Source organism: Triticum dicoccoides, chromosome 2A (genome assembly GCF_002162155.2).
Source record: "Triticum dicoccoides isolate Atlit2015 ecotype Zavitan chromosome 2A, WEW_v2.0, whole genome shotgun sequence".
Lineage (NCBI taxonomy): Eukaryota > Viridiplantae > Streptophyta > Magnoliopsida > Poales > Poaceae > Triticum > Triticum dicoccoides.
In genome coordinates, this window is record NC_041382.1 from 771,141,915 (window position 1) to 771,155,296 (window position 13,382).

The window sequence follows — 13,382 nt, forward strand, 5'->3', positions numbered from 1 at the left end:
CTATGATATATATTTATATATTTTCTGGTTTTCTATTTTTTTTGTTACTTAAATTGCTGTTGGCTTGTATAAGCTGATGCCATATCACCAGGGAACCACTTTGGATAGGGCCAAGGGAGTAAAGTAAAACAATTTAGTAATTCAAGGTTAAAAACAACCAGATTCCGAGTTCAAAGTTGAAAAGTGAACTTCTGCAATAATTCAACCTAGAAAGTGGACTTGTCTCAGCTGACACATGCATAGTTATTAAAACCGACCAGAACAAAGCGGTACCAAGCCCTGTTCCAATCTGGTTTGCAGTGAAGGTTGATCCAATCAACCTGTTGTGATCTTCCGCAAAAACCCGGTTAAACCACCCAATTGGGCGCTGAACCAGGGGTCAGTAAAATATTCTGTAGGTGGGAGCAATTGAACCGTCTTTGAGATAGGATGAAGGTAGGCTACACCAGCCGATAACTAACTAGGCTGTGTTCATTTGTTATCTTCGTACTTAACATTGTTTCTACCATATCATCTAAAAAAACATTGTTTCTACCATGTACTAACAGACAAAAACCGTGCAATAATATTTTATTTAACCAACAGGTTGGACTGCTGATCCGGCGGTCTGAACAGTGAACAGACGCACTTACCATGTCGATCATCGCTCCGGGTTCAATAACTATGGACACATGACACACAAGTTAGATGCAAAATTCTTATGCATGATGCTGGACAGGGTGGATGTTGATTTAATGCAATAAAGCACATAATCTCAGCACATGATGCAATAAAAAGAATCGACATCCAAGCGGAGATGATAAAATGTGCAGTACTCAGTTTCTGTATATAATACCTTGACCGGGGTTGTTTTGGAATCACTTGAGCATTTTCAGGAGCCTGTTATGTTTTCGTCTCCATAGATAGCATTTTCAGAGAAACCTTCCGCAAATAATCAGACTGGGTAATACAAAAGAAAACAATGTAAAGCTTTATACCAAATTACTAATAGTGGCTTGCAACCAACAGTTCCACCCAACATGTGATCGATAATAACCAAGATCATGATCAGCGTTTTGGTCTATCATTTATGTAAAATAATTAAAATGATTTAAAATATAGTAGCTTATTAACTTACTATTTGTATGTGTACTAAGTGTGAAAATGCTAAAATAACTCAGATATGCTCCAAATGGTTGAGTGTGGGCGTTGACACACCCATGGCCCCAGTTCAAGTCCCGGCAACCGCAGAAAATTTTGTATGTGTTTCCAAGCATGAGAAAAACCAGGATATGTTCCCAAGAGCAGGTAAAGAAAACGTTGGCAGCTGGAGAGCAAAAAAGTCACCCAAGGTATCCCAAAAAAGGGAAACTGCTAAAGGTACTTAAACATGATGTAAAGAATCTTCTACAACATTTGGAGACAGTTCTGCTCTATTATTAGCCCATAAACCTTGTTTGACATCCATAACTACAAAAATGTGCTCTGCTCCGAGTAGCCACCAAGATAGGATAAATTACCTGGCTGGTCGCTGCATTATAGATCTTCTCTTCGAATCGCACAGCAATTTTTTCAAGTTCGTTCAGTCCCTCTGGCCTTGATACTGGCAGATGCTTCTTCAGAGATTCCATTCTACACGTATAATGCAAAATGTGAATAAATTGGGGGATGCGTTGCTTTCAACGGTTTTGTGCAATAAAATATCTGGCATCTGAGATGTAAGGTGGAATGAGTAGGCAGAGCAGCCAATTCTCAATCATATACACCCTCCATTCCTATAGGTAAGGCGTAATTTTCGCTTTGATAAGATCAAGGAGAAATATCAGCATACGAGAAACTCTAGTTTCAGAACAAAATTACATCCCTGCACAGTACTAATAGCATGGTTTCCCCTACGAGATCAAACATTGTGATATCTGTGTTATACTGTATTGGTGTATGCCATGACAGATTTGCACCTCTTCGTCAATAAACTTGTGTTAAATTGTTTAGATATAATTTAATTATACTTAAATGAAGTAATTAGGCTGGATTCAAAGCAGGTACAATACGAAGTTGATTAGTCAATCCCCCAGCAGGAATTTTTGACCTAAGAATAGATGAACAGAAACTGGGAGCTTGTGTGTAGATTGACGACGAATCTGTTGCCGCCACTATGGATATGACTGAATCAAAGATATATCAGATGGATCGATGATCATTGACCCGAAAACACACAGGAAATTTCTCTTTTTTTGTACGTGAGAAACCGAAAAAGTGGAGAAGGATCGAATTAATATGATTGGAGGGAGGGGAAAGTAAAGCAAAGCAAATCAATTGCAGTCCCTACATGTTATTGACGATCCTGCTGCGCGCCTCGGGCTGAAGCTGGGGGCGCCAATCGCCTCCGGTGGGGGCCGAGGCGTTCGGGTGAACGCCGGCGGCGGCGACGGCAGCAGCGACTGCAGCGGGGTCTGGCCCCTGGGTGGGCCGCCAGGGGGTTCCGTCGGGCATTCTTAAACATGATGCTGGAGAGGGTGGAGGTTGATTTAATGCATTAAAGCACACAATCTCAGCGCTTGATGCAACAAAAAACAATATCCAAGCGAAAATGATAAAATGTGCAACACTCAGTTTACTGTATATGATACCTTGACCGAGGTTCATTTGATTTGGAATCACTTGAGCATTTCCAGGTTGTGTCTTCGTCTCCATAGATAGCATTTTCAGAGAGATCTTGCGCAAATAATCAGACTGGGTAATACAAAGGGAAACAATGTAAAGTTTTGTACCAAATTACTAATAGTGGCTTGCGACCAACAGTTCTGGTTGATTAGCAGTTTAGCGTGCTCGAAGGTGCTTCAGCTTTTAACATTTGAATCATAGTTATAGGAGGATGGTACTTAACATGACTTCAAAAATATCCTCTACAACATTTGGAGACAGTTCTGCTCTATTATTACTTTATTAGCACATAAACCTTGTTTGACCCCCATAACTAAAAATAAAATAGACTGTGCTCTGCTTCGAGTAGCTGCCAAGATGGATTAAATTACCTGGCTGGTCGCTGCAGCATAGATCTTGTCTTCGAACCGCACAGCGATGATTTGAAGTTCGTTCAGTCCCTCTGGCACTGATACCGGCAGATGCTTCTTCAGACATTCCATTCTACACGTATAATGCAAAATGTGAATAAAATATGTCGCATCTGAGATGTATGGTGGAACGAGTAGGCAGAGCAGCCAGCCAATTGGGGTAGATCCCCAATTCTGAATTCCTATAAGCAAGGCGTAATTCTGAACATTTGGGGAATATATATCCACTTGGGGAAGCATACTGCATAGGAAGAGCTCAAGTTTCAAAACAAAACTGCATCCCGGCACAGTACTAATTAATAGCATGGTTTCCCCTAGGAGATCAAACGCTGTGACATCTCTGTGTTAAATTGTTCAGACATAATTTAATCCTAGTTAAGTTAAATGATGAAGTGATTAGGCTGGACTGATTAGGAAGTTGATTAGTCAGTCAATTTTGACCTGAGTAATATAGTACAGAGGCTCAGAGACTGGAGTGTGTAGATCGACGACGAAGAATCTGGTGCTGCCGCTAAGGGCATGGCTAGATCGAAGCTCTATCGGATGGATCGACGACAAGATCGACCCGAAAACACGCAGGAAATTGCTTGGGAAACCGAAAGCAAACGCGGAGGAAGGATCGAACGAGTATGTTTTAGAGGGAGGGGAAAGCAGAGCAGAGCAGATCGAGCAGAGTCCATACATACATCTTGTTGACGACCCTGCTGCGCGCCTCGGGCAGGAGCTGGGCGCGCCAGTCGCCGCCGGTGGGCGGCGGGGCGTTCAGGTCAACGCCAACGCCAACGCCCCAGTTGGCGTCCATGGCTGGTGATTCGTGTGTAGTATTCTGGCTGGTGAGGCCTCGAGGGGATGGAGGTGGAGGTGGAGGCGCCCCGCCTCTGCCTTTTGTATATACAAAACGAGACGACGGCGACGAGGAGGGGAAGACGCTCCTTAGTGGTGTCTCTTTTTTTTAAAGATCACAAAGCCAGCCGCTTTATTAAATAGTGTCAAAGTTTACAGGACTAATTAGGGGATCGCCACACATGGCCTACAACATCTAGAGAACTAGAAAATCTAGCTAAATTATGTGCTTCCCAGTTGGAAGACCGGCCTTCGAATTTGATGTCACATGTGGAAAACTCCCTCAATCGTAGAGCAATTTCTTTGACAATGGTTGGATATCTTCCTTCTGTGCCCCCTGCTAATGTCCGCTACCACCATTTTTGAAACACAAGCAACAACGATTATGTCCACCATTGATGCAGAGGCTAGGGGAAATCCTCCTTTAGAAAAAAAGATGCAACTTTCCTGCATGCCAAGGTTTCAAGTGTGGTCGCATCATTATTCCCTGTGAAGACCATCATCGATGAACCCAAATACACTCCATGACCATTGTTGCTGTCCTCAAAAATCCGCCATCAACATTAATCTTTACAAAGCCTTTTCCTAGAGGTCTCCAACTTTGGCGAGAGAGAGCCCCGACCATGGGCGCAAGACCCACGTGCCCTTGAGCTCTCTCTGGACTCTGTAAGGATTCCAATTCGGCGATGAAGCTGATCACGAAAGAGTGGGTTGCATGTGGACTCTGCAGAACACCTTCATGAATTGCCTTCCGCCTTGCCGTTCAGATTGCCCAAAGGGTGACAACCAACTCCATCAGTTTTTTATGTGATAAACTCTCATCATAGCAAATATCCAACTCAGGCCGCTTTATTAATGACCTAGGCATTGACCGGGTCGGGCCAGGTTTTTGGCTGGGCTTTGAAAAGCCCGACCTTGAATGCCAAGCCCGCAACTTAGGAAAAATCTATTTTTGCATTTTTCAAGTAATGCATACTGTCACATCCCTAGTCTGGTATGACCTAGACTAGCTAGTCATTTGTGCATCATGTTTAAATTTCATTTAAATTTGAAATGAGGATTGGTGGAACCCTCAGAATCATTTTTGAAAATGACCCAAATAAAAATTTCTCCAAAAGGGTCCAAGAAAATGCTCATGTTGCTCTCTGAAAATATTGGACAGAGATAAAAATCAAAAACAATATTTTTAGGAGCTCATGGATATTTATTTTGGCCATTTGGATTAATTCGATAAATATTTGCATTGGAAATATATTGCTATATATATGAAATATGGTCCAAAAATTATGCCATTTATAAAGGAGCTCTGGAATAATATATCTAGCTCCTGCAAAAATTGGCATAAGGTATTAAATTGATTTAGTATTTTATTAAATCAAAACAAATGTCAGAAAAAATTAGAAAACAGAAATAAAGAGGAGGGGCTTACCTGGGGCTTCCCCCTGTGCAGCCCAGCCGCAGCAGGCCGGCCCAGCCAGCAGGCGGCCCAGCCCACCTGGCCCCCCCTCCTCTGTCGTCTTCCTCCCCGACAGGGGGACGGCGCGTGCCCGACGCGCGCGCACCGCCGCGCCGCGCCACCTCCTCCCTCCCTGCCTGCCTGTCCTCCCCTCGTCGCTCTGGATGGACCGGACGACGCCACGCGACGCCCCGCACCTCTCTCCCACTCTCTCATTCCTCCCCCTCCCCTGGTTCTCTCTCTCCCGACCGCCCGAACGCGCCCGTCGCCACCGCTCGCCGTAGTCGTAGCCACAGCGCCCCTCGAGAGCATCTGAGCAGTCCACGAGCTCCGCCACGTCGCCGGCTACCTCCTCGTCGAGCCACGCACCTCCGGACGGCCTCCATCGCCGCCATCGACATCGTCTTCCTCCTCGGGCTCCGCCGTCCGCCGCCGTCGATTCGCCGTCACCAGGTCTCCCCCGACCCCGCTGTGCTGCTCTGCGTGATCGCCGTGAGCATCTCCCTGTTTCCCCTCTCTTCTCCCCCCTCGTTCCCGTGTCGTAGCCGTCGCTACCACCATGGCCGAAGCCATCGCCGCCGCAGCTCCTCGCCGTCGTGGCCAGAGCCACCGCAACCCGTGCCTGCACCTGCCACCGCGCTCAGTAGCCTCCCAGAAGGCCAACGCCTCCGCCCGCAGCTCCTGCCATGCCCTGCAGCACCCGCTCGCGCCTCACCCGAACTCCGGCGGCCGCCCCGAGCTTCGCTCCGGCGAGCTCCGCCGCCCCCGCAGCCTCCCGCATGAACCACTAGATGCGCGCGAGCCTGGGCTTCGCGTGGGTGGTCTCCGCCGCCCGAATGGTCGCCGGAACGGCGATCCCGAGCCCCTCCGCCGCGTTTGCTGCCGCCGGCGGCTAAACGCCGGCGTTTTAGCCCCGGTTGACCAGGGGGTTTGACCTCCCCTGGCTCAATGACAGTGGGGCCCGTCCCTGCTAATTCGGGTTTAGGATTAGTTTAAATCTAATCAACCTCTGTTAATTAACCCTGACACTGACAGTGGGCCCCAGCGCACTAACTTTTAATTAGAACTAAATTAACCCCTGTTTAACCCCCTGTCACTGACGTGTGGGCCCCACACGTCAGGTTTGACCCCAGCCAGCCGCAGTTGACCGCTGACGTCGTGCTGACGTCATGCTGGCGCAATATACATATTTCTGGATTTAATTTAAATCAGAAAATTCCAGAAATTAATTTAAACTTCAAAAATTCATAACAATTCAACCGTAGCTCAGATTAAAATAATTTATATATGAAAAATTATCAGAAAATTGCAATATTTCCATCTGTACTAGTTTCATGCATGACAAACCAACTTATACATGCTGAATATGAGGAAACACATTATGGCATATGTAGGAGCTTAATTTGGAGATGCATTTGAACCTTTGGTTCAAATGGACTTCAAACCAAATGAAACTAGTTACATTAGCTCAAACAGCATCACATCTACATGCCATGTTCATGCATCATATTGTTGCATATGTTTGTGCATTGATTGCCGACACTGTTCCTTCTCGATAGGTCCTGCTCCGGAGTCCGTTCCAGAGTACCTGTCTGTGAAGCAGTGCCTCCTCTGTTGATTTACCAGGCAAGCAAACCCCCTTGTTCATTCCGATAAAACCCTACTCTCTCGCTCCTGCTCTCAGTTATTGCATTAGGACAACAACGATTCATCTGCTACTTTGTGCTGCGGTAGTTGAACCCATTCCTCTGCATGACCTGTCATTGCCACAGTAAATAGTTGAAACCCACTAGCATGTGTAGGAGTTGATTGAAGACATTGTTGTGTTCCTACCATGCTATGCCTGCTATTGCTTAGAGTTGTGTCAGGTCTGGTTCATTGGGAATGAACTGGAGTGTTACAATATGTTCTGATGCTGAGAGTGAAGTGTGTGAACACGATTTGGTAAAGGTAGCGGTGAGAGGCCATGTAGGAGTACATGGTGGGTTGTCTCATTGGAACCGTCCTTAAGCACTGAGTTCTATGTATGTTGTCCAATGACTCGATACTACCACACATTGGAATGCTTAAGTGCCCCTCTCGACTTATTAACCGACCTGATCTCTGTCCAGGAGTCGCAACTAGTTTCTGGTGTTTGTAGATAGTGCTATTTTTCTACCAAGTGGCACCCGGCAGGGTGGGCTTGGGACAGACTAGGCACACGTGGCACGGTGTACCAAGTGGCACCCGGATGGTGGGCTTGGGAACCCTGCTCACATCGTTTGGGGCCGTGAGCGACACCCCGGCCGGATCTCCTTGCGGATGGAACCCGAATAGGCGATAAACCTGGACTAGAGTCTTGTGTGGTTAGTCAGGTCGTGGCCGACACCCTCGCCAGGCTTCCGCTTGAAGGTTGCCGAGATACATGACGTGTACATGGCGGTAAGTGGCGAGAGCGTGTGTGAAGAGGTACACCCCTGCAGGGTTAACATGATCTATTCGAATAGCCGGGTCCGCGGTTATGGACTTCTTGGATGCTTACATGGTACATAGACAACTTGAAGTGGTTACCCTAAAAAGCTCAAGACAAGTGTGAGTGCTATGGATGGCCTTCTCGTAGGGAGACGGGGATGAATCCATAGTAGTGTATTGAATGGTGATTAGTGGACTCGTGTACGTTGTCTCACCTCCAGAGTTTCTGGTAGTCGTAGAACGGGATAGCCACAGAGTCAAAGCTGGCTTGCTGCAACTAAACTCCACATTACCCCCTTGACACAAATGCATGTATGCTAGGATCTGATGTAAGTCTTGCTGAGTACCTTTGTACTCATGTTGCTTTATTTATGCTTTTGCAGCGGAGACTTCGGTCTTACTAGTGTTCTCGTGGACTTCGACTAGTAGCTAGTACCTCAGCTACGATCTTGATCGGATGTTGTAGATAGTCAGGCTCTTCAGCCTTTTTCATTTGTAGATGTCTGTACCCAGACATGTAATGCTTCCGCTTGTTGCTTGTATGCTCTGTATGATGGGTTTTGTGACCCCTGTTTGCAATAAATGCTATGATGGCTCTTCTGAGCCTTTATCTATATGATTGTTGAGTTATGCTGTGATGCCATGTTGTACAGCACATACTTGCATGTTATGCGTACGTGTAATGTGTATTGCTATGTGTGGGATCTGACTATCTAGTTGTTTATTCTTAGTAGCCTCTCTTACCGGGAAATGTCTCCTAGTGCTTCCACTGAGCCCTGGTAGCTTGCTACTGCTCCGGAACACTTAGGCAGGCCGGCATGTGTCCTTCTTCGATCCTGTGTCTGTCCCTTCGGGGAAATGTCACGCGATGAATACCGGAGTCCTGCTAGCCCGCTACAGCCCGGTTCACCGGAGTTCTGTTAGCCCAGTGCTACAGCCTGGATTCACTCGTTGATGACCGACACGTTCGATGCTGGGTCATGGATGCCTGTCCCTGTAAGTTAGTGCCACTTTGGGTTTACGACTAGCCATGTCAGCCCGGGCTCTTTATCATATGGATGCTAGCGACTCCACCATATACGTGTGCCAAAATGCGCAAACGGTCCCGGGCAAAGGTAAGGCGACACCCGTGGGGATACCGTGCGTGAGGCCGCAAAGTGATATGAGGCGTTACATGCTAGATCGATGTGGCATTGAGTCGGGGTCCTGACAGTGCTGGTATCAGAGCTTGACTGCCTGTAGGATTACCAAGCCAAACTGGTCGAAGTTGAGTCTAGAAATTCTTTAGTTATGTAAGGGAATTGATTGTGGGAAGGAACGTAAGGCTCTTTTACTCCTTTACCTCATGGTCTTCTGATCTGAGTCATCCTATCTTTCCGACGGGATTAATGAACTAGGCTTCTCTTCCGTCTATCAGGATCACGTGTTACTACTCCGTAGCCCCATAGGATTGGTTGATCAGAGTCATACCCCAGTTTTCGAGTACTTCCGGTGTAGTCTGTTTAGTACTACCTCCGAACCTTGAGTGATAATGATGAGTATGTTACCACCCCATTTTTAGTAGGATGTTTCATTCTGAGCATTTTACTGTCGTTATGCTGCCGGAATTTCCCTAGAAGTTCGAGTGATGCTAATTCCTTGTCCTACATTCTATAGCCTATAGATTGATGCTGACTCCGTCCTTGGTTCGTTTCTCAGGATGTCATCAGCTAAGCGAAGTTCCGTTGCTCGTAGCCAGAACCATGGAGATGCTAGGGATGAGGATCCTCCCGACCAGCCTTCGTTGGCAGAGTTCATGTTAGAAATGGAGAGGAACAAGCGTGAGTCTAACCGTTTGTTGGCACGTATCGAGGAGAACACCGCACATCAGTTCAAAGGATCTGCTACCATTCATGACTTCATTCATTTGCACCCACCTACCTTTCATCATTCCATCGAGCCACTCGATGCAGATGACTGGCTCCGTAGCATCACTCATAAGCTGCATTCCGCGAGCGTAGCTGAAGATGACAAGGTCACTTATGCCACATACCACCTGGAAGGTCCTGCTAGTCTTTGGTGGCAGAACTATGAGGCTTTGCTTCCAGCTGGCCAGATTCCTACCTGGAGAGATTTCACTGAGGCTTTTCGCGAGCATCACATTCCCCAGGCCCTCCTTGATCGCAAGAGAGAAGAGTTCTGTAGTCTCACCCAGAATAAGATGGCTGTTGATGCTTACAGCCGAGAGTTTGAGAACCTCGCCCGCTATGCCGCAGAAGAAGTGTCCACGGACGCTAAGAAGCAGGCTAGGTTCCGGAAGGGTCTCAACCCCAAGTTGCGTCGTGATCTCCACCTGCATCATTGTGATACATTCCAAGCTCTTGTGAACAAAGCCATTAATGCAGAGACAACTCAGCTCACTTACGAGGAGTCTCGTAAGCACACCCGTGATTTGGGATCCTCCTCTGGCTCTAGTTCCCAGAAGCGCCGGATTTGGGTTCCAAACTCCGCTCTTCCTTCCGGTTATACACCGAGGCCATCCTATGTGGTGCCTTCCCCAGCTCAGTCGTATGTTCCACCCTTGCCTACTGGTAGACCGTTTGTCAGTGCGGGTCCACGTCCAACCTCAGGGACTTGCTTCACATGCGGGAAGCCAGGACACTATGCACGTGACTGCTCTCAGACTAGTTATGCTCCACCCCAGCCCGAGAAGACTGTTGGCTGTGTTAAGCCATCATGCAAGATGATCAGTGTCAAGTCAGTTCCCACTGAACGTGGACGTGTGCATCACGTCTCAGCTAAAGACGCTCATGATGATCCAGATGTCGTTCTTGGTACACTCCTTGTCAATTGTCACCCAGCATCAGTTCTATTCGATACTGGAGCATCTCACTCCTTCATTTCCGAGAGCTATGCTAACTTGCACAACATGTCATTTTGTGATATGCCAACTCCGCTAGTCATCCAAACTCCTGGATCCAAATGGCAAACCTCTAGTGTAAGCCATGGTAACGAAATCCTTGTTGACAGACTTGTATTCCTTGCCTCACTCGTAGTCCTCAAGTCTTCAGATATTAACATCATCTTGGGTATGGACTGGATGACAGCTCATCATGCCAAGATTGATTGTTACTCCAGATCTGTTCAGCTTACACACCCATCTGGCAATATAGTCACCGTCTCCACTAGAGTTGCAAAGCGTCAGCTCTATTCTCTTAATGCCAGCCCTCTTCCAGACCTTGAAGATATCCCGGTAGTTCGTGACTTTCCAGATGTCTTTCCAGAGGAACTGCCAGGTGTTCCACCTGACAGAGATGTAGAGTTCGTCATAGATCTTATCCCAGGAACAGCTCCAATCTCCCGGAGACCTTACAAGATGGCACCCCTAGAACTAGCCGAGCTTAAGAAACAACTCGATGAGTCCTTGCAAAAGGGTTTCATCCGTCCTAGTTCTTCTCCTTGGGCTTGCCCCGTCCTCTTTGTCAAGAAGAAAGACGGTACGGACCGGATGGTCGTTGATTATCGTCCCGTTAATTTGGTCACGATAAAGAACAAGTTGTTGGAAATATGCCCTAGAGGCAATAATAAAAGCATTATTATTATATTTCCTTGTTCATGATAATTGTCTTTATTCATGCTATAATTGTGTTATCTGGAAATCGTAATACATGTGTGAATAATAGACATCAACATGTCCCTAGTAAGCCTCTAGTAGACTAGCTCATTGATCAACAGATAGTCATGGTTTCCTGACTATGGACACTGGATGTCATTGATAACGAGATCACATCATTAGGAGAATGATGAGATGGACGAGACCCAATCCTAAACATAGCACAAGATCGTATAGTTCGTTTGCTAGAGTTTTGCAATGTCAAAGTATCTTTTCCTTAGACCATGAGATCGTGTAACTCCCGGATACCGTAGGAGTGCTTTGGGTATGCCAAACGTCACAACGTAACTGGGTGACTATAAAGGTAGACTACGGGTATCTCCGAAATTGTCTGTTGGGTGACATGGATCAAGACTGGGATTTGTCACTCCGTATGACGGAGAGGTATCACTGGGCCCACTCGGTAATGCATCATCATAATGAGCTCAGAGTGACCAAGTGTCTGGTCACGGGATCATGCATTACGGTACGAGTAAAGTGACTTGCCGGTAACGAGATTGAACGAGGTATTGGGATACCGACGATCGAATCTCGGGCAAGTAACATATCGATAGACAAAGGGAATAGCGTACGGGGTTGATAGAATCCTCGACATCGTGGTTCATCCGATGAGATCATCGTGGAGCATGTGGGAGCCAACATGGGTATCCAGATCCCGCTGTTGGTTATTGACCGGAGAGTCGTCTCGGTCATGTCTGCTTGTCTCCCGAACCCGTAGGGTCTACACACTTAAGGTTCGGTTACGCTAGGGTTGTAGGGATATGTATATGCAGTAACCCGAATGTTGTTCGGAGTCCCGGATGAGATCCGGACGTCACGAGGAGTTCCGGAATGGTCCGGAGGTAAAGATTTATATATGGGAAGTCCTGTTTCGGGCATCGGGACAAGTTTCGGGGTTATCGGTATTGTACCGGGACCACCGGAGGGGTCCCGGGGGCCCACCGGGTGGGGCCACCCATCCCCGGGGGCCACATGGGCTGTAGGGGGTGCGCCTTGGCCTGCTTGGGCCAAGGGCACCAGCCCCACAAGGCCCATGCGCCTAGGGTTTCCAAGGGGGAGGAGTCCTACTAGTGGAAGGCACCTCCTAGGTGCCTTGGGGGGGAGGGAAACCCCCCTAGGCCGCCGCACCCCCTAGGAGATTGGATCTCCTAGGGCCGGCCACCCCCCCTTGGCACCCCTATATATAGTGGGGGAGAGGAGGGACTTCATACCTTGAGTCCTTGGCCTTTGGTTGCCTCCTTCTCCCTCCCCAACACCTCCTCCAACTCCATAGCGCTTAGCGAAGCTCTGTCGGAGTACTGCAGCTCCATCAACACCACGCCGTCGTGCTGCTGCTGGTGCCATCTCCCTCAACCTCTCCTCCCTCCCTTGCTGGATCAAGAAGGAGGAGACGTGGCTGTTCCGTACGTGTGTTGAACGCGGAGGTGCCGTCCGTTCGGTGCTAGGATCTCCGGTGATTCGAATCACGTCGTGTTCGACTACATCATCCCCATTCTTTGAACGCTTCCGCTCGCGATCTACAAAGGTATGTAGATGCATCTAATCACTCGTTGCTAGATGAACTCCTAGATGATCTTGGTGAAACGAGTAGGAAAATTTTTGTTTTCTGCAACGTTCCCCAACAGTGGCATCATGAGCTAGGTCTATGCGTAGTTCTTCTTGCGCGAGTAGAACACAATTTGTTGTGGGCGTAGATTTGTCAACTTTCTTGCCGTTACTAGTCCTTTCTTGCTTCAGCGGTATTGTGGGATGAAGCGGCCCGGACCAACCTTACACGTACGCTTACGTGAGACCGGTTCCACCGACTAACATGCACTAGTTGCATAAGGTGGCTGGCGGGTGTCTGTCTCTCCTACTTTAGTTGGAGCGGAATCGATGAACAGGGTCCTTATGAAGGGTAAATAGAAGTTGACAAATCACGTTGTGG

The 13,382-nt window shown here is 47.6% G+C and overlaps 1 protein-coding gene across 2 annotated transcripts in view; it reads right to left on the reverse strand.

Moving 5' to 3' along the window:
- The window catches only part of LOC119357173 (mediator of RNA polymerase II transcription subunit 15a-like), a 4,811-nt gene extending 846 nt beyond the window's left edge, over nt 1–3,965 (reverse strand). Inside the window, exons 1-6 of one of the 2 annotated variants that reach the window (XM_037624158.1) lie at nt 3,740–3,965; nt 3,015–3,126; nt 2,610–2,712; nt 2,309–2,495; nt 1,500–1,611; nt 836–939 (exon numbers count right to left, since the gene is read on the reverse strand). In XM_037624158.1, coding sequence (XP_037480055.1) covers nt 883–939; nt 1,500–1,611; nt 2,309–2,495; nt 2,610–2,712; nt 3,015–3,126; nt 3,740–3,855 — 687 coding nt within the window. In that variant the 5' untranslated portion in view covers nt 3,856–3,965 and the 3' untranslated portion in view covers nt 836–882. The remainder of the gene's footprint in view (nt 1–835; nt 940–1,499; nt 1,612–2,308; nt 2,496–2,609; nt 2,713–3,014; nt 3,127–3,739) is intronic. The other variant, XM_037624159.1, reaches the window with a different exon arrangement.
- Nucleotides 3,966–13,382: the final 9,417 nt, after the last annotated feature.